General features: G+C 35.1%; 1 protein-coding gene across 4 annotated transcripts in view; it reads left to right on the forward strand.

Moving 5' to 3' along the window:
• Positions 1 to 21,003, forward strand: part of Rngtt (RNA guanylyltransferase and 5'-phosphatase) — a 314,302-nt gene that overhangs the window by 131,973 nt on the left and 161,326 nt on the right. For all 4 annotated transcript variants that reach the window (XM_013077976.2, XM_021240735.2, XM_021240736.2 and 1 more), the window contains one exon: positions 12,072 to 12,140. In XM_013077976.2, coding sequence (XP_012933430.1) covers positions 12,072 to 12,140 — 69 coding nt within the window. The remainder of the gene's footprint in view (positions 1 to 12,071; positions 12,141 to 21,003) is intronic.

Genomic DNA, 21,003 nt, shown 5'->3' on the forward strand with positions numbered 1-21,003 from the left:
TGCTGAAAATACAACGCATATGTGATTCTTGACATAACAAAAGTTCACACATTAATTTGATAATTAGACAAATTACAACAGCTGTGATAGAGGGAAATGGAAGGTATTATCAGAACATGTCAAAGCAGCATTTAACCTAGATTACAGATTAGGAAGTTTTGGGAATGTGATACTTAGGATATCAGTTAAGACTGATTCTAGAGGCAGAATGAATTTGGGTTCTTAGTTACTTACTGTGTGAATTTGGGCAAGGGCAGTGGGGATAATAACAGTTCCTACTTCATGTGATTGTTAGTAGGCTAAAATGAGTTAATATGTCTAAAGTGCATAGGATTGTACCTGACATACACTTTTATATGTATTACTTCTCCTTTCTCTTCCTGTTCTTATTTAGAAAAATGAACACATAAACAATGCTCAGTAAACACTTCAATAAATATATGAATGATAAATGAAAACATAATTGATTTTCTATTCCCTTAGAAGTCTTTACACATCTCTGTTAAAAGTACTTACTGTAAAACAGCTATGTTATTATGTGTATTGTGGTCCTACTAAGTCATAAATTGATGAGCTCCGTAAAGTTTAAGCTCATATAATACTTTAAAAATATTATAGATCAGGATGTTCTCTCCAGTTGGTCATAGATCTTAGTACAGTGGACCCTCAAGTTACGACCGGTCTGACATACGAACAACTCGGGTTAATTAGGTTAATGGAAGATTCATCTGCCTCTTGTTACCTGTAGCATGTACACAGGTAAACATCCAGATCTCGGATATATTGACTTACAACTAACTTGAGTTATGACCATCCCTCGGGAACTGATTGAATTTGTAAGTCAAGGGTCCACTGTAGTTCCTATTATCATCAAAAGAGTCTCCTTCAGGTTTATAGCCTGGTACCTACAGGCATTTGAGTTTCACACTGGACCCTGCCATTAGCTCTTCCAAGATAGAGCTTGATCTCTTAAATCTCAAACACTTATTACAGTGGTTGTGAGTTATTGACCCTATGTGAATGTTTGTTAAATGAAAATACGATGTCTAAATATGAAATTGAAAAGAAAAATTAGAAATCTGGCCAAAAAACCCCCCCTTTTATCATTCCACGAGTGTAGTCAACTACTTCTTTGTGAAATTATGTTGGATTTGTGGTAAACATAAAATTAAAACAAGCAAAATAGTAAACTATTTCTTAGAGAATTTTAAAAAAATTTTCTAACTTGTCAATTTGAATTCATGAGAATTATGCCTATTTTAAATTGTAATAATGCAGGCCAGTAAAAGAATAAATGATAGTATTACAAAAGCTATTATATTTTGACTAGCTAACTTTAATGACAGAGTGGTTTAGATATCATTGATAAATAGGGTTAATCAAATTATTCTTTTTGAAAGAAGATAATGATGTTGGCTTTGTGGTGAGTAGGATGACTTGTAGAAGGGCTAATGATGAGAGGAATATGTAAGGTATAGTCATATTGAATAATCTTAATTTGAACCAGGATTAGATTTAGGAATGAAAAAACAACAAGAATTAATACCCAGGCAAGTGCAAACTTCCATTTTGGGGCACTTGTTAAAATTAAACCTTGGATTTTAGGGGGCTCAAAGCACATAAAAGAGGTCACCAAATATAATTACTGTATTCGGTAGTCTCAGGTACCAGTTGAATCTGTGTCAGCTCTCTGTTCAGAAGCAGACTAGAATCTAGAGGTGGATAGACAGTTTATTCTTTTGTTTAAATATTTCCTTGGTGTATTTTTCTGTACTTATAATGAGTTGATAACAATTTGTATTGCCAGTAATGTTACATATTCAGTAACATTACATATTCAGTAATGTTACATATTCTTTTTCAGTGTAGCCTTGAGCTGTCATTTTCCTTACCTTTAAAAGTTTCTTTCTTTGCTTTGTAACCTTACAATTTCTGTTTTATTTCTCATATTTCTAATTTCAAGCCCTTGAGCATTATCTTTTTCTGTTTTTGGGTTTTTTTTTTTTCTTTTTTAAAATTTTTGGTACCAGGGATTGAACTCGGGTCCTTGCGCTTGTGGGGCAGGCAGCAGAACCACTGAGCTAAATCCCTGGCATTATCTTTTTCTGCTTATGCATTTATAATGGTTTGGTTTCTAATTCATGATTTATAGATGTATAAAATACCAATTCAGAATCAGTCATCTTGTGTAACCTTTTTCCTTCTCTTTTTGGTCCTTGGGACATTGCCTGCCTTCTGTAGTGTATTTTGGATGGTAGTCAAGTGATAAGATTTTGTTCATAGTAAGTAAATTTAAATTTGTAAGTAAAACCTTATGAAACACTGCTGTGCTTTATTTAAAAACTTTGATATCTTATGTCTATACTTTTTTTTGCCTTTCACCCAGTTGTCTTCTAATTTTATCTAGAGAGGAAAGAAGAAAATTATAATCCTGAAAAGGAATGCGTCCTATCTCAGAGAAATTCACCACATATTCCACTTTAAATTTCCTCCAGGGTTTTGTAAATTAAGTTTCTGAATTAATATTCTTTTATTTGTTAGTGTTTTAAAAAACATCTTGTACTTTAAACAGAACTATGTTTTTGAAGAAAGATTGACAGGGAGAAATGACTACATCATTTCATTTAAATATTTTTACTGTCAAATTAAAGGTATTATTTGGGCATATTGGGCTAGGCTTCCATTATCTTTGGATCTTCAGCAACCCTTGTTTGATTTTTAATGTTGGTAGGCAGACAAAAAATACCAATCTGAAAAACACTGTATGAAATTTTATTTTTATGGAGCTCTTGAATCTAGTACTTCTTACATTAGGATACCAGTAACTCCTGAATAAAGCGTTACTTAAAATACAGAAAAGAGAAAAAGACACAAAGTAGCTTAAAAATATAGTATCAGAGACAGACAATGTCAAGGTAAGTTTTGTCTGATATTTAAATTATTAAGTAAAACCTGACCTTTCAAGCCTGTTTTAGGCTTCCTGGTAACTAATTCCTGTTCTTCCACGGAGACTGTACCTCACTTTTAAAAATTTATGTACAGTATTTATTTTGGGGGGTAGGGCTTTTGACATGGGGTCTCGCTTCTGTAGTTCAGATTGGTCTTAAACTCACATTATGTGCTCAGGCTGGCCTTGAACTTGGGGAGATTCTCCTGCCTCAGCCTCTGAGTGCTGGAATTACAGGTTTGAACTACCATTCCTGGCTTGTGCCTGACTTAATCTCTTCTATCAAAGGCTGCTCATCATGCTTCCTGAATGATGACCAAAGGCTTCCCTGCTTTTGGTTTGTCCTGCTTATCATCTTAGCCTTTTCATTTCTTTGAAATCTTCATCTTGATGACTTTATTTTGGTTTAGTCACTGTATTCCTGGCTATTACTCCTAAAGTTTAAGATTCAGATACACTGTTGCTGACCACAACTTCTAGCTTTAAAAGGAGAGGAGAATTGAGATGTGTTATGTACGTGTACCAACTACCCATGATGAATGTAATTATTATGTACTGCAAACATGTAGTAATAAAAATTGCTGTGTGGTGGTGCTTGCCTGTAATCCTAGCACTTGGGAGGCTGAGGCAGGAAGATTGCCTTGGACTACACAGTGAGTTCAAGGCCAGCCTGAGCTACATAGAAAGACCCCGTTTGAAAAACAACAATAACAATAACAACAACAACAACAATGACAACAAAACCCAGCGGCAGTATTTAATTAACTCCGGTGAGCCGTCTGTGTCCTCTTCATCAAGGACTGGGTCTTAGCCCTAGGGGGGGGAAGTCAGCTTCATTGAGCATGCTAACTCATTCCAGGTGACTCTTAGACCTGTGATTCTTAAAAGTTTTAAGAATCTTAACTTTTTTAAAGTGGAAGTTGAGGCCACTGATTTGTGAGCTTTGTTTTTAATTAGGGCACTTAACTGTAGTCAAATTTTTCTATAAGCATGTTTAGCTATATCCTTAACACACTGGTCTGTTAAACTTTTGCTTTTATTGAATTCAAAGTACTTAAAATTTCCCTTTTGATTTCTTTTATTCCTGGGTTATTTAGAAGTTTGTTATTTAATTTGTGATCATTTGGCAACTTTCTAAATATCTTCCTCTTACTGAAGTAAGATTTAATTGATTGTAGTCAGAGAATATACTTTGTGTGATTTTAACCTTTAAATGTGTTGTGTGCGCTTGGGAAAAATGTTTTCTCTTATTGTTGGGTGGAGCATTTTATATATACCATTTACGTAGGTGAGTTTTTTTTTTTTTGGTACCTGGGATCAAACTCCGGTCCTTGCACTTGCAAGGCAGGCGGCAGAACACTGAGCTAAATCCCCGGCCACGTAGGTTAGTTTTTTTGTTTTAAAATTTAAAAAATTTATATTAGTTCATGTGTGCAGTACATAATCATTATATTCATCATCAATAATTGGTACATGTACATAACTTTCTTTTTAGGTGTATGTACATCAAAGACTGGTATAAGTTTTCAATGAGTGTGCTTTGTGTGCCCCCCTCCTTTCCTTCCCATGATGAGGCCTTGTGAATGCTACGCAAGGATGTATCCCTATTTATCCCTAGTATTTCTTGTTTGTGAGTCTTTTTTGATATTAATATAGCCTGTTACTTAAGCTTTCTTTCCATTAAGATTGGGATTTAACATTTTTTCCATTCTTGTGCTTTTGAGCTTGCTGATCTTTATATTCAAAGTGAGCTATTGTAACCCAGGAATAAAAGAAGAAATGAAAAGGGAAATTAATAAACTGTGTGCTTGGTGTTTGTTCTAAATCCAATATCACAATCTCTGCCTCTTGGTTATATTTATACCATTAAATTTAATGTAATTATTGCTAAGACTTTGTTTAAATCTACTATCTTACTAATTGGTTTCCAACATATATTCTCATTTTCTTTTTCTTTTTTCTTGCTATCAATTGGATCGAGAAAGTTTTAATTCTACTGTATTTTCACTTTTTAGGTGTTAGAGGTAACATCTTTGTATTTTAGCAGTTCTAAGAGATACAGCACATCTTCATCTTTTCACAGTTTATCTTTAAATGATAGTACATACACTACTTTGGGTTGCCATTCTTTTTTTTTCGTACCAGGGATCGAACTCAGAACCTTGCACTTGTGAGGCAGGCAGCAGCACCACTGAGCTAAATCCCTAGCCCTATACACCACTTTGGAATTGGGGTGAGAGCCATACATCAATATCATTCCATTTCCTCATATATAATTGCTTCTGCATTTATCAACAGCATAATATATTTTTAATTGATCAGAATTGATCAATAATTGATCAATCAAGGTAATTGATCATTTATCTTTTAAAGAAATAAAGAGGTTGTGAGTCAAAGCTGAGGCTCCCCAGGAGGCACCTGGAGAGAGGTTCGCATCTTAGTCCACATAGTCCTTTGTTCCATGAGTGAGTTAATTAATTACCCAATAAAGAACAACACATGTGGAGCCAATCTTCAGCATTCAGGGCAGCATGAGAGCATGAGAGTTGAAGCTGCAGCTCCAGAGCTTAAGAGCTGAGTGTCTTTATTCCTTCAGCAAAACAACTACTAAAAGGTACAGTGTACTTACAGTGTACTTTAGTTCAGAACAGTTATAGTGCCTTATCTGCTTACCAGGACATGGAGAAACAAAACACCTGCTGTATGACGTTGTCCATGCTACGCATTCATGGTTGAGTATGTTAAGTCATTCTTAGATAACTGTGGGCCATTATGTGCATGTCCCTGAGAGCAGAGGCATGTCCTTAAGTGTTCTCAGGTGCATGATATCTCCTGGGCTTTGAGTATAATCAGAAGTGGTAGCCCACAGAGGTATAGTTTTATTCAAGTTTTTAACCATTTATTATGCCCTTTTTTATATTTTTTTGGTTTAGATACAGATTTTATTCTTTTATCATGTTCCTTCTGTCTGTGAAATTAAAAAAAAAACCTCTTTTGTTTTTTGGTCTGGTAGAAACACATTTTAAGCTGGGCATGGTGGCATATGCCTGTAATTGCAGCACTTGGGACCCTGAGGCAGAAGAATTGCTGTGCATTCAAGGCCAGCCTGAACTACATAGTGAGTTCAAGGCCAGCATGAACTACATAGACCCTGTCTCAGAAAAACAAAACAAAAAATCATTTAATCGTATTTTGTCTGTCGGCAAAACTTAATTGTGCCTTTATTTTTGAAAATGTTTCATTTGTTTAACATTGTTTCTATTAGTACATTAAAGCTGATGTTTTATTATCTGTGGCCTTCATAGTTTCTGATAAAGAGTCTTCTGTCAATCTAAGTTTTGCTCCTCTGCATGTAATTTTTCCCCACTCCTGCTGTGGTTTGATTATGATTTTCCTATGTGTAGTTTTCCCTTAATTCCTTGTTCATATTCTCTTATAGTCCATTGGTTTTGTGTGTATATATGTATGTGCATGCACCTAATTAATTTATAATAATTCAAGACATTATTTCTCTTGATTGTTTCTTCTGCACCCTCATCTTTCTTTTGTTGCATGCCAATTATACAAGTATTGCATATTTTGTTACAATTTCTCATCTCTGATTTGCAGGGTTTTTTTTCTTTTTTATTGAGTTGGAAAAATGCTACACACCTTTCTTCAAGTTCAGTGATTCTTTTCTCTATGGTGGTATTGTTTTTTTTATTTCTTTGCATTTTCATTTGTCTTATTTTTATAGCTTCTGTCTCTGGAAATTCCAAATTTGTTTATACACACTTTCCACCTTTTCCTTAGAACTTTTAGATTTCTGAGGTTATTTTAAAGTCTTTGATAATTGCAAAATATAGGTCCTCTGTATTTCTTTTCTTTCTTTTTAAAAATTTTTTGAGACAGTCTTGCTTTGCAGTTCTGGCTGACCTTGAACTCACTATGTAGCCCAGGCTGGCCTCAAACTCCAACAATCCTCTTGTCTCAGCTCCTGAGTGTTGGGATTACAGGCATGTGCTACCACGCCCAGCAGTATTTTTATTTTATTATTATTTTTTTAAATGTTTTTTTTCCAGCAGTAGTTTTTGTAATATTGACTGTCTTAGCTTTTGAATGTGGATCATTTATTTTTGATTTGTGTATGAATATGGGAGGTTTTTAAAATTTTCTGTTTTGGAGGGAGACTCAGTTGATCCTCCTCCAGCCTTCCAACCTTCCTTGGGAAGGGTGCAACCTTCCTAGCTCCCTTCAGCTGAGACTACATGGTGCACAACATTGTCCCCACCTGAGAGATAATTTTTTAATTGAATGTCAGCCATTCAGTTTTTTCTTTATGAACAATACAGACTGAGGTTAGTATCTTTTTGGCTGCTTTTTTTTTTTTTTTTGGTTTAGTACTGGGGATTTTCACCCAAGGCCTCATGCACACTAGGCAGTCTACCACTGAGCTACATCCCAGCCCAATGTAAATATCTTTATGCTCAGTAATAGATATACTTTTTCAGTTTGTTTTAATAGGCTTCATTCGTAGTGGGGGTGGAGAGAGAGAGTAGTGGTTGACTCGTTGTGTTCTGTATTTGAGGTGAGTTTAGGTTGCTATGTAGTTTTATCTTTGGTGTTCCAAAGGCTTCAGACACCCTGAGCAATTGGCTGCTGTTGCTCTGGTTACTGTGAGGCTGGATTGGAGTATAAAATGGCTTTCCGGTCTTCCTGCTTCACTTTCAGCTTTCAGTAAGGTCTGTTTCCCTGTATCACAGAGTGTTCTGTTTTTATGCTTCTTGTGTTCTCCTCCATATGTAAACAACTATTTCTTGTCACATGGTACCAGACATGTGGTGGCCACGGGGATCTCTTAGTTCTCCTGCAACATCAGTATCAAGCAGAACATCAGCACTGCAGTCTGACAGAGGTATTCCTCAGTGGGGTGTCTCTCTCACTCTTGCTCTCTTGTGCTCTCGCTGTCTCTCAGAAAGCTTTGGCTTGAAGTTTTTCTGCTTTTTATTCATTTCCTATTCTTGGCCCAAGGCTGTCTTCAGACCTTTATATAACTGCAATTGACTTTATTCTCATACAGGTTTTGCTTCATATTAGGAAGGGCATGGTAAACAGCAGAGTTCTCATATCTGTATGTAACCAAGGTGGTGCTTTCAATTTCCTGTTCTGGTCTCAGATTTTGATATGAATCTTGGCAGAAGCCTAGGGAAAATAGGTAGCAAGTTAGTGGAAAGCTGTGTTTGGTAGTTTCTAGGGATTGCAAGCCATTTACTTGCCTGTACTAAGTAATTGATTTTTAAGAATTGATCAAACTTTCATTTGTTTTCTTTGTATTTACTTTTATGTCTGCCACTTCTTCCTTTGATCTCCCAAAGGATACTTATCAGTTCATGTGTCTCATTTTCCTTTGGAAAGGTTGGGATTTAGTTTATCTACTTGCCTGCAGACATAAGCTTTTTGATGGCTTTTGCGAAAGTTTTGACTTTATAATTTTTTATTTTCAGGGTAGTAGTGATATTCTTTTGCCATTTTTAACATTGTTAAGTGAAAGTGGAACTTTCCCTTAAACTAGCCTTTTAAAGTTAACTTGAGCAAAACATCTCCAAAATTATTAATATAAATCTGTAGAACTCAGGGTAGGGGTGCCTTTGTAACATTTTTCAGTTGGCTTTTGTAGCTTGAATAGCATTTGCAGTGACAGCTTGATATATAATTTGAAGTATACTAACTCAGAAAATAATGGAAATGTGTAAAATGTCTGAAAATATTGGCTGTAGTGATGACACTTTTGTGTAAAAGGTACTCAAACAAGTTTGGGTAAATTTTCTTTTAGGAATTGTGAATAGACAGAAAATAGTGTTACTAATTTAACCTATTACTTTACACATATTATTTCAAACATGAATAAATTAACAATAAGTTTTATGTTAATATAATTTTTTTAATGTTTTGTTCTTTTTACAAAAATTTTACCTCCTTTTTGTGTTTACTTTATTCGTACTACATGCTATAGCACATTTAAAGTGCTATAAATTTTAAATGGCTATTAAAGGACCAGGTTAAGGAAGTTTCAAAATCATTAGGGTATTTGTTTCAGAGAGTCAGAGAAGTCTGGTTATTTGCTTATTTTATTAGTTAAAGTCTTATTGAAATCTGAGTGCTTTTACTTTTTTAAACTTTCTGATTTGAAACTAGATGTTTATTGTCTTGATTTTCTTAGTTTCTTTTTCTGTCAAATTGAATAATAGTACAGAACTCAGGGATCCACATCTCATGAGAAGTCATGTGATTTGAATCATAATGTTTATTACCAAGCACATACTAGATCTTCAGTATATAATAGACAATATTGTAAGTGCTAATATGTTAAGACAAAAAAAAAAATGAGCTGGAGATTTTGGCACACTTCTGCAGTCCTAGCACTTTTTGGGAGGCTCAGGCAGGAAGAACCCAAATTAGAACCTATTCTAAACAACTCAGAAAAGTGGGGGAGCTGGGGATGCAACTCGGTGTGAAGGCCTTGTGTTCAGTCCCCAGTACTGAAAAAGAAAAGAGAGAGAGAAAGAGAGGAGAGAAAAGAAGAGAAAGAAAAATTGTCCGAGTCTGGAGTACTGCTGCAGAAGAACTCTTGTGTGACCTAAGTTTCATTATAGTCCTTTAAGTTATCTCATTCATAAAACAAAAGATAAATAAGAGGAAGTAGGAGGATAAATCTCAAGTGGGAAGAGGATTAAGAGATGGAGGAAGGAGGAGAGAGAGGGAGAGAGGGAAGGGAAAAAGGAATTAAGATGTGTTATATGTACCAACTCCACACATGAAATGTAAACATTTTGTACTACAAACACATAACAATAAAAAAGTAAATAAGAAAGGACACAATATAATCATATAGACTAAAAAAAAAAAGAAAAGAAAAAAGTAAAAAGAAATAAAAAATGAAGTTATTTTCATTTTTGTAGTGGGTAAGATCATGTTATCTAGAGGGTTGCCAACTGTGTGGGTGTATGTGTGTTTACATACTGAGAATGATCTTTTTAAAAAAATAGAAGATGCATTGCCATTAATCCCCCTCAAAATACTTCCCCCCACTTGAAACACACGTATCCCATCATTCTTGCCACTTTTTGAAGCAGTTATGAAAGTCCTCTTTCATGAATGTCTTCACAAGATGTGATAAAAAATTTGGTGAATGCAGTTAACTGAGGGCCATTCAACAGAGAGACAGACTTATAAAAACATTTTGATGTGTCTTCATCTTCCTTATTCACTGGATCTGGCACTGGGTGACTTCTTGCTCTTTCCCAGAGTCAAAATGACCATGAAAGGTGAATGTTTTGAATTGTTTAAGAACATTGAGGCAGTCCATAATGCAACTAACAAAATGTGTTTGAAACAAGGGGGTAGTATTTTTTTTTTTTTGGTACCGGGGATTGAACTAGGGTCCTGGTGCTTGCGCAGCAGGCAGCGAAACCACTGGAGCTAAATCCCCAGCCCCACGGGGGTAGCATTTTGAAGAGGTCAATAGCAACATGTTTTTTACCATAATAAAAATTTGAAAAATTTAAACGCTATTTTTTGAGCATATGTCATGTATACAAAACATACTATTTTTAAGTATACAGTTTAGTGGCATTAAGTACATTCATGTTATTATACAACCACCATCACCATCATTGGTTTCTAGTACTTTTTTCTTTTCAAAACAGAAACTATTTAAACACTTAACTCCTCCATCTCCTTCCTCCACCCTCCAGCTTGTAGCTATCACTGGTCTAATTTCTGTCTCTGAATGTGACAGAGGACTCTTGCATTTTAAAGGAAATGTACATGTTCAAACTCCAGTCTGAACTGCTCTCAGTTTTCAGAGAAATTACACATCTTGCAGAAGGACATTGCAGAGTAGATGAAGTCAGTTTTGGAGGAGACTGACTGATTTTGATGCCTGTAAAATACACTTTAAAGTTTTGGTTGTTGCTTTTGGAAAGCAAATCTTTTCAAAAGTGTAGTATTTGCAAGAGCATATGACTGCGATGAAAAGGATATACAGTGTAGCAAATAGCATAGCCAAATTTTGGAGACCTATTTGAATCCCAGAACTATTCTGAATTTCCTGTTAGCTGGCCAGATTTTAGATAATATGACAGTAACTGACACTGTCAAAGTCCTTTGTGTTCTCTTCCATGACATATAGAAGTTCATCAGTAATATGTATGTTAAGTTCTTCAAAATAATAAAAATCTGTGAAAGGGAAGGATTGAAAAGTACTGCTGAGAATTAATCAGATAGTATTGAGTTTGTAACTCTGCTCTTTATTAGATATATTGAAAAACGGAGTTTTATTTTATACTGAGTATCCTTTGTAATGAAATTTTCTGCTTGAAAAAATAGAGAAGACAAGACAAACCAGAAAGATTAAAATTTTCTGATGGTTTTTGGAAAACACGGTCAATGTGTTTTTATACAATAATTCCCATGTGTAAGCTAGTTTGTGGTTTCAAATTCTTGTCCCCATGCAAGTTTATGGGCTGTGTTTTTTTAGTGTGTTTTTATTTTTTATTCTCTTTCCTACTTTTCAGAATTTGTACTTTCAGGTTTTTTTGGGAGGTCTCTGCATCTTTATTTTGTGCTGACTAAGCAATACATTTTAAAATGTTTTCAGTATTTTATCCATTATCATTTTACTTTATTTTTGTGATTGCCACATAATAGTACATATTTATGAGGCACAGTGTGATGTTTTGATTCACGTTAATGTTGGGTGATGATCAACTTGAGGTGATTAGCTTATCCATCACCTTAAAATTTATCATTTTTTAATGGTGAGTACATTCAAAATCTAAGTGTTTTGAGATCTACAATATATTGTTATTTACATCTGTCCTCTTCAACCATTATTTTGGTTGTTGTAGTTAGTGCTGTTCAGGATATCTTATCTAGCTTGTAATAGAAATAGTCATGTATTTTTTAAAATCTTAGCATATATTAACCTAGATATTTTTGAACTGCCTCTCCCCTATTTTGTTATTTTAGTTCTTATAGCTTATGTATTAAGTTTTCATAAAGCTTGTCAAGAAATTAAAATAGTTTTTAAGTAATTTTTGTATTGCTAAATAATACATGTGTAATTTTTTTTTTTTTTTTACAGTTACTTGAAGGAAATTTTGCCAAAGAAGTCAGCCATGAAATGGATGGACTTATTTTTCAGCCTGTTGGAGTAAGTTTAGTCTCCCACCTTCAATATAGATAGATGTATACAGAAAGTATACCTTCCTCAAACATAATTGCTTAAGATTGGTTACTGCTGTGATCATTGCTTTCCTTTAAAATAAACTGTTCACCATGAAAGATTTTATTTATATCATAGTATATATAATACTAAAATAAATACTTGTTTGCTTTTCACTCGGTTAAGAAATAAACATTATTGGCCATTACTTTTCAAGGAAGTTAGTCTTTTAATATAATTACCTTTCTTACAATTCTTGCAAAATACATGCTAATTTATATTTCTTTACTAGAAATCTGCTAATATTAAGTATATCTTTATTTCCTTTTGTGGCTCAGTACTATATACTTTCTAAGCATTGATATCTTGGAAACTTTATTTTGCTATAGGTGAGTAAAATTCAAAGAGTTGTCAATCCTTGAAAAAAAATAGAATTTAAAAATATTCCATGTCAAATTTCTGAAATGCACTGAAGAACTTTCTTCAATTTAATAGTCAATCATATATTTAAGTTGTGTAGTACTCTATGGCAGGATTTCTCAATCTCAGTACCATATATGTGCTAGGCCTGATAATTCTTTGCCATCGTGTGCATGGTAGAATGTTTAACAGCAGTCTTGGCCTCTATTTACTAGATACCAGTTAAATACCTGCTCCTAGTCCCCACTTGATAACCAGTGTTCTATAAAACAACATTTTTCAAAGTGTGGCACATCAAAGAGAATTAATACACTCAGGAAGTTGTTAGAGATGGAACTCACTCTAGCTATATTGATTAGAAACTGGGGATGGGAGCCAACAGTTCATTTAGTTAAGCTGTATGTGATTCCTATGCATGTTCAAATATGAGAACCCTTTATAGGAAAGAGTTATCTTTCATGTGCAACTATCATCATTTGCTGTATTTTGCCTTCACTAACTTTGTCCTTACAATTACCATTTGAACAAGTTGTGAAGTTAGGTATAGAGGGATATCAGGTTGGGTGACTAGAAGAAAGGGGAGCTCATATTTTGAACACACTGAATTAATCACTATTGGATTTTTTAATATATAGCAAAACTCTGTTTTAATGCACATTTAGATAAATGTACTGTGTGATTTACCTCTGTCTTCCTCCCAGCCCCCCTTGCCAAAAGGAGGGGAAAAATATTCATCTTTGTTTGGGGGAGAATGAAATGGGAAACAACTAGAAGTTGGAGATAGAAACTATAAAAACTGCTCCCTTGGGAAGACAGAGTTTGGATTTTTGAGTTTCCCTATTTTCCAGGCCCAATCTCCCTAGATTGAAAAAAGTCTAAATATAACCATAGTTACATAAATTTTCAGTGTGTAAAAGTCACACACTGATCTATGCATATATGAGATTTTGTTATGTGTAAGAGAAACAGCCTGACAAATAACCTGAGTCTCTTTCTGGGATGTCTAGTAATGCCAGTTGAATTTGTTACTCTGTTTATATTATAGTAACTACATTTTTTTATTATTATGAGAACTTTGTAATTGATATGTGGCAAAGCAAATCTCCCTGTTTGCCAGGAGTTTTGGTTTGATATGAAAGTTTCAGAATCAGTTTATCCTGTGACCTCAAAATTCTTATAGCATTAACATTGAATTTAGATGTTTTGGAGAAAAATCAGTATAATGAATAAATTACAGTTCTCAGGTATTTTTTTCTTGCTTTACCTTTTTTGTTGCTGTTAGGGTAATTTCTAGATTTTTTCTTCTATTTTTAAAGTCATTGGTGTCTTACTTTTATTTACTACTTCTAGGGTACTGCCACACTATTATTTTTATTGATTCAACAGTCATGCTGAATAATCTTAATTCTAGTTTTATACATTGGTTAGGACCTCTTGTACTGACTATTATACTGTAATCGAATGCAGAGGAAGACATTTGTACATTGGTTTCAATCTCAAGGGGAAGGTAATACTCCTAAATTTTCCTCAGGGTGATTTCCCTCAAGGGGAATGTAATATTTCTAAATTTTCTCCTTTAAATATATTTGTGGTAGATTTCATTTCTGTTCTTTAGAAGGTTTTGTTTTGGGGGGGGTTCACTGTATTAAATCCTTTTAAGGTATTCTTTCTGTATACATTGAGAGTATATATACCATTTTATTTTTTATGCCATGTATGTAATAAATTACAATGATTCTTTTCATATTGGTCCATCTTTGCATTCTTGTAATAAATGCTACTTGATCAAAATATATGAGATATGATTGAAACATATGGCGAGTGTTTAAAAAAATTATTACAGTAAAAATCAAGTTACCATTAATCCCCTTTAACTCCTCTTTGTTATGAGCACACTTATCCTGTCATTCTTGCTGCTTTCTGAAGGAGTTCTGGAAGTCTTCTTTTTTTAGTGTCTTTATGGGGTGTGATAAAAAAATATGGTGAGTGTTGCTGCTACATGCCATCCAATGGAAAGGCAAGCTCATAAAGACTTTACAGTGTGTCATCATCCACCTTGTTCACCAGATCTCCCACTGTGCAACTTCTAGCTTTTCCTCAAACTCAAAATGACCAGGAAAGGTAAATTTTGAATTGATTCAGGACATCAAGGCAGCTACAACAGTGCAATTACAGACACTCGTGAGAGAAGACTTGGAAGACTACCTCAGAAAGTGTCAAGAATGATGGGTTAAGTATGTTAGAAGTGAGGGGGATTAATGGCAGTGTGTCTTTACTGTAATAATTAAAAATTAAGCATTTGCCATATTTGTTATCATATTATGAGTATGTAATTTTAAAATTCTTTACATCTGGACATAATAGTTTCTAGAGTATTTATGCCACTTTATTGTTACATCTCTTTTGTATTTTCAAAGTAATGAAAGCAATTTTTTTAGTGTAGAAAATGATTATGTAAGTTGCAAATAATATATAATGTGTGCCCATCATTTTAAGTCAGTTAACATAGTATTGCTTATACAGAAAAGCAGAGCAACAACCTAAAGTGCCACTTTTATGTTAACAGTTTTCTGTGTTAGCTTCTTTTGTTGCTATTGTTTTGCTTTTACTTTCACATTTCTATAAAATCTATGCTGCTTTTCCTTAGTTTTCTCTTTTCTACGTAATCTACTCAGTTTTTCCTGTTGAAAAATAGAATTGAGCCCTCTAATTCTACCAGCATCTTCCATCGCCTTTCGCATGCTATCATTTCATTATAGGTATAGCACAGATGATCAAGTGAATATTCAGTATTTACATTTTTATCATGACATAAATACTGTTTTCATTGGAGTCAAATGTTATAGCATTTTTCTTTTGTAGGGAGCTATTTTCACTTTGACTTTGACATTGCCTTATATTTTCATTTAAGATTATTAATATTTCTTTACTGAAATACTGTACTTTTTTTCTCAGTACAGTCAAATATATCGGTACACTTAACCTTCTGAAGCCCTTTCTCCAATCCTACAGCATTGATTTTTCTTCTCGGGATTGTTCACTGTCTTATCCTGGAAATTCTATTAATCTTTTTTCTCACACAGTTTCCCCAATTCTTGTACTTAATGTTTTCTGCTTTCTTAACATGAGTGATCTTGGAAGCCTGATATTATACAAACTAGTCCTTATACTCATGGGGCCTTTGTTTCAACTATAAACCATGGCAGTTATTTTTAGTGCTCTTTAATCTGCTTATTACCTTCTATAATTTTATGACTCTGATATGGCTCTTTTTTTTTAGCAGTGGCAAAATTTATTTAAAAAAGTAAAATGAAGAGTGAGGGAGAAACTGGCTCTGCAGAGCTAGCTTAAACCAAGTAAAAGACGAAAAAGCAAGATAAAAGTATACCCTGGAGGATGCAGGGCATCTCTTCTTGGTGTCAGTATCCTTTTTTTTTTTAAGCTATCAAATTTTATTACAAGCTCTAAGTTTGATAGTTTTGAGATGACAGTATTAAGTCTTTAGTGTGTATCTTTTAAAAAAACCTTCAAAAGAAAAATAGAGTTTGCATTATCATCTTTACATTTTATCACTAGTTCTTCTCTTGTGTCTGTATCCTTTTATGCTGTCCAAATCTCGAAGAAACCTAGAAGAGCTACCTATGGGTCCTGAGAGGCAACGCTGGGATCCCACATCTCAGGCTGATGTCAAGTTGAGGCCATCCAGTTGAAAATTTGCTCAATTTCTTGTGAGAAGTTCTGGTGCAGGGCTTTGGGAACTGTTCTGTGCTTGTGTTCCAGAATCTTGTAATTAACAGATCATGCCTACTTGCCTAGCCAGCTTTGCCATGCCCTAATCTCCTATTTTATTTCCCTCTGAGAGAAACAGATCCTCATAATTCTTTATGCGGTACAAAAGAAGTGGAGGCCTCTGGCTTCTATAACTTCTTCGAGTTGGAAGGGGCTGCAGACCCTGTGTACTGGGGATTATGTGCTGTCCAACTACCTTGGGGTGCAGTGGCTCACTGGCTGGGTTGAAGAAAGAAAAACCTGTCAGAAACCAACCTGAAAAGAGTTAAGGACCATTGAGTTTCACTGTTAGTCCAAATATGAGGAGCAGGTCAGATTTCCATGCTTCTTGTAGTGGCACTGGAATCTTGCTTTCTGAAGAGAAATCTCAAGTCTTCCAGAGGCTCACAGGAGTAGCTTTTCCTTTTGGGTGATTTTGTCCTTTAGACAGTTCTGGTGGGACTGGCTTTATTCCATGACATCTGAAATTACCCAGTGGTCCTTGGAAGAGATGGTAGTGTCCATGGGGAGGGCACTGCAGGTTTCCCTGGGCCTCTGGGGTCATCAGAGCAGGAAATGAGGGTTCTTGCTGGCCTTGCCCCTCTCTGGGACTGAGGACAGTGCCACGAGTCAGGCACATTAGCTGTCTTCTATACAGAGCAGGGCCCAGACAGAGGCTTGGTTCAGTCTCATGCCCAGTGTCCAATCCTCTTGGACTTGAAAGAGGAACTCATTCCCTGGCTGTCCCTGGGATTTTCCTTTTTTTTTTTGCTTGTTTGTTATAGGTTTTATATTTTGTTATTTTTTTCCAGAGTTTTTCCTTAGATGACTTGGGTAGGTTTAAAGCATCACCAATTGCAACAGCCATAATCCTAGGCTTTCTTTTTTGGCTCTCTGGGTCCTGATTATGCCTTGAGATTTTAAAATTATTCCATTGAGGGGGAGTCCAGATTCCAGTTTCCAGATTCTAGAACGGGAAAACTCTGGTGAGATTATTTTGTGTGTATTTGCTACTTTCGCCACTATTTGTTGCTATTGAAGAACACAACATGCCTCCTCACCAATCTTTTTCTATCTCATTAACTCCCTTTCCCCTCTAATCCCTTTCCTCATCTATAAGTCTATCTCTTAGTTTCCTGCCATCTCTCCTTTAATTAATTAATTAGGTTTTTCATATGAGAGAAAATGTGGAATTTAGCTAAGTCCAGCTTATTTCAGTTAACATGATGGTCTCTAGTTCCGTCCATTTTCCTGCAAATGTTGTGATTTCATTCTTCTTTATGGCCAATAATATTCAGTTGTATATATATGCCACATTCTCTTTATCAACAATCTAGGCTATTTCACCCCAGCACCCAGAAGGAAGCTCCCCCGCCTCCATCCCAGGCTCCTAGGGCACAGAAGCTAAGCTGGTCCCAGCACCTGGAAGGAAACTCCCTGCCTCTATCCCAGGCTCCTAAGGCAGAGAAGCTGAGCCGGTCCCAGAACCTGGAAGGAAGCTCTCCTGCTGCCATCCCAAGCTCCTAGGACAGAGAAGGTGAGCCATGTGGGCGCCAGAACACCCCCCCCACCACCACCACCCCGTGGAAATGAGAAAACACATAAACAAGCTTCAAAAACAGACTTCCAGATCACCTACAGCAACCCCAAACGGAAATAAGATGGAACAATCTGATACTCAATCACCTGGACTCTCTGAACTGGCAACAAAAGAGGGTCTGGGAAAAATGAAATCAGAAATAATTACTCAGATAACAGCAAAGATTTTGCTCATGGTGCAAGACATGATTAATAAATGTAGAGAGGACACAGATAAAAAAATAGAGGATCTGAGGAACATGATGGAATCCCAACATAGGAAACAAATGGAATCCATAAAACAGATACAAACAGATTTCCAAGAGATTAAAAACTCCATCGAAAGTCTGCACAGCAGAATGAACCAATGTGAGGATAGAATTTCACATATAGAAGATAAGATTGCAATTAGTGAGGAGGAAAAGAAAAATTGCTTTAAAATTGTAAGGGAACATGAGAAATCAATCCCGCAGCTGCTAGACGATGCAAAGAAGAGTAACATAAGACTGATTGGAGTCAATGAAGAAAGAGGAGAGAGTGCAGATGACATAAAAAAACTGTTCACAGAAGTGATGGCAGAAAACTTCTCAAGGAGGGGAAAAGAACTTGACATACAGATAAGTGAGGCATACAGGACTCCAGCTAGCCTTGATCAAAAAAAATCTACACCTAGGCATATAATAGTTAGGATTCCAGAAATCCAACAGAAGAATAAAATTCTCCAAGCAGTGAGAGAAAAGAAACAAATCACATACAAAGGAAAGCCCATCAGAATCACAGAAGACTTCTCAATGCAAACCCTCAAGGCAAGAAGAGCTTGGAGTAATGTATTTCAAGCCCTAAAGGAAAACAGCCTCCAATCCAGATTGATGTACCCTGCAAACTATCTTTCAAAATTGATGGAGAAATAAGATACTTTCATGATAAAGAGCACCTTATGAACTGCATGAACACCAAACTGGCACTCCAAAAAATTTTAGACAATACCCTAGGAAAAGACAATGAGGATCACAACCCCAGGAAACCCAGCAGAATGAATCCATTGGGTGTGACAAATTAAATGCAAAGGGGGAGAATCCAACAAAAAGAAAAAGTCATGACAAGGCTTTTAAAACTTTTAACTTCATCTCCCTAATGAGTGTATAATTCAATCTTGTTATTGTGCTGATTGGTATTTTTCTGATTCTAGAGTTGCACACCATTCCTTGTGCTGTACTGGCTATTTATCATCTTATGTCTACATTTTAATTGGGTTGTCTATTAATGAGCTCTAAGAATTCTATATATATTCTGGTCATAGGTTATATGCATTGTAAATATGGTCTGTTTAAGGACTACTTTTCATTTTAATGATGTCATTTAAAGTTCTGAATATTGATGGAATCTCATTTATCAATTTTTTTCTTTTATACATCATGTTTTTTGTATCCTAGGTAGTTCTTGCCTACCCTGAATTCACAAATATTTTCCCTTATAATTTCTTCTTAAAGTTTCATACTTTTAGGCTTTCTTATTTAGGTTCATAGATCCCTTCAAGTTATTTTCATGTATGGAAAAAAAAGGGTTGAGGTTAATTTTTTATATATGGATACCAGGTGTTCTAGTGCCGTTTGCTGAAAACACTATCTCTTCCTTGGCTCTTGAATGGAGTTTATATTCTATAAAATGCTAATGTTAAATACTCTTTCAAAACTCAGTGGACCATATATGTGTGGTTCTATTTCTAGGTTCTCTGTTTTATTCAAATGATCTATATGTCTTTCCTTACACCAACACTGCCTTGATTACTGTAGCTTTAGAAGAAGTCTTAAAATTAGGTACTAAACGTCTTCCAACACTGTTTTGGTTTTTGTTTTTAACTTTGCTAGGTCCTTTGTACTCCTACGTAACTTTTAAATTTCAGTATCCAATTCTTCATTTATAGCAAGTATACACAGATCTGAATTTTTATATATACCTTGTGTTTTCTAATCCTGCTAAATTCAAGTACAAATTCTAGGGGCTCCTAGAGATTTCTTAGTATTTTCTCTGTAGATGATCATTTCATCTACATATAAAGATTTTGCTTCTGCTGTGCCAATCCTATCCTAGTTGTGTCATTTTATTGCCAGACTATTTTGGTGGGGACTAGGTTTCAAAGTTTAATGGACAGATGAAGGGTAAGCATATCTGCCCTTGTTCCCCACCTTAAGGAGAAAGTATTGTATCTTCTCCATTCATATAAGACGTTTTTGCTGGAAGTATGGAGTACATGTCTTCGATCTGTTGAGAAGGTTCTGTTCTACTTCTAGGCTCCTGATAGCTTTTACCATGAACAGCTGTAGAATTTAGTCCAATACTTTTTCTCCAACTAGTGACAGGATCATATTGCTTTTTCCTTTCCTCTGTTAAAATGATGACTTTTGTTGGTGGATCTTCCAATGCTGAACCAACACTGCCATCCCTATAACAAAACCACTTTCTACATCCTGCCAGATCTGACTTCTAATAGTTTGTTTTGTTAAACAAACTTCTATCTATGTTCATACCTTTTTCTTCTATTACCTTTATCTGGTTTTAGTATTAGCACAATGTTGATTTCCTAAAATGAGGGGAGAAGTGTTCCTTCTGTTTTCAGCTTTGTTTGGTATGATTTATCAGTTAAAATGTTCATGAGCCTGCTGTTGTCATATAGGTCGGTTTTCAAGCTAGGAATATACTTTCTTTAATAGGTGCTATTCAAATTTTATATTTCCTCCAGAGTTAGTTTCATTAATTTGTCTTCCAAGGTACTTCTTAAAAATTGTCAAATTTATTTCAGAACCGATTTTTGAAATATGCTTTCTATATCCTTTTAAATTCTGTAAAATCTGTGGTAATGTCTCCTAGATCTTAATATTGTAATTTAAAAAATGTATAACTGATATTGTGTAACAGGAAGCAAAGGTCTAAAAGAGCAGGGGAATTGGGAGGGGTAGGGGAAGGGAAAAAAGGGAAAGGAAAAAGTATGAGAAGAGGAAAAAAAATGGAAACAAAGTCTTTGCAAATAGTGAAGGGTGGAGGGGGTGAAGGGAGGGCAAGGGAAGGGGGAAAAAAAATAAGAACC

Source organism: Heterocephalus glaber, unplaced genomic scaffold, assembly GCF_053883595.1.
Source record: "Heterocephalus glaber isolate CG9 unplaced genomic scaffold, H.glaber_assembly_v1.0 deba00001523, whole genome shotgun sequence".
In the NCBI taxonomy this organism is placed as follows: domain Eukaryota; kingdom Metazoa; phylum Chordata; class Mammalia; order Rodentia; family Bathyergidae; genus Heterocephalus; species Heterocephalus glaber.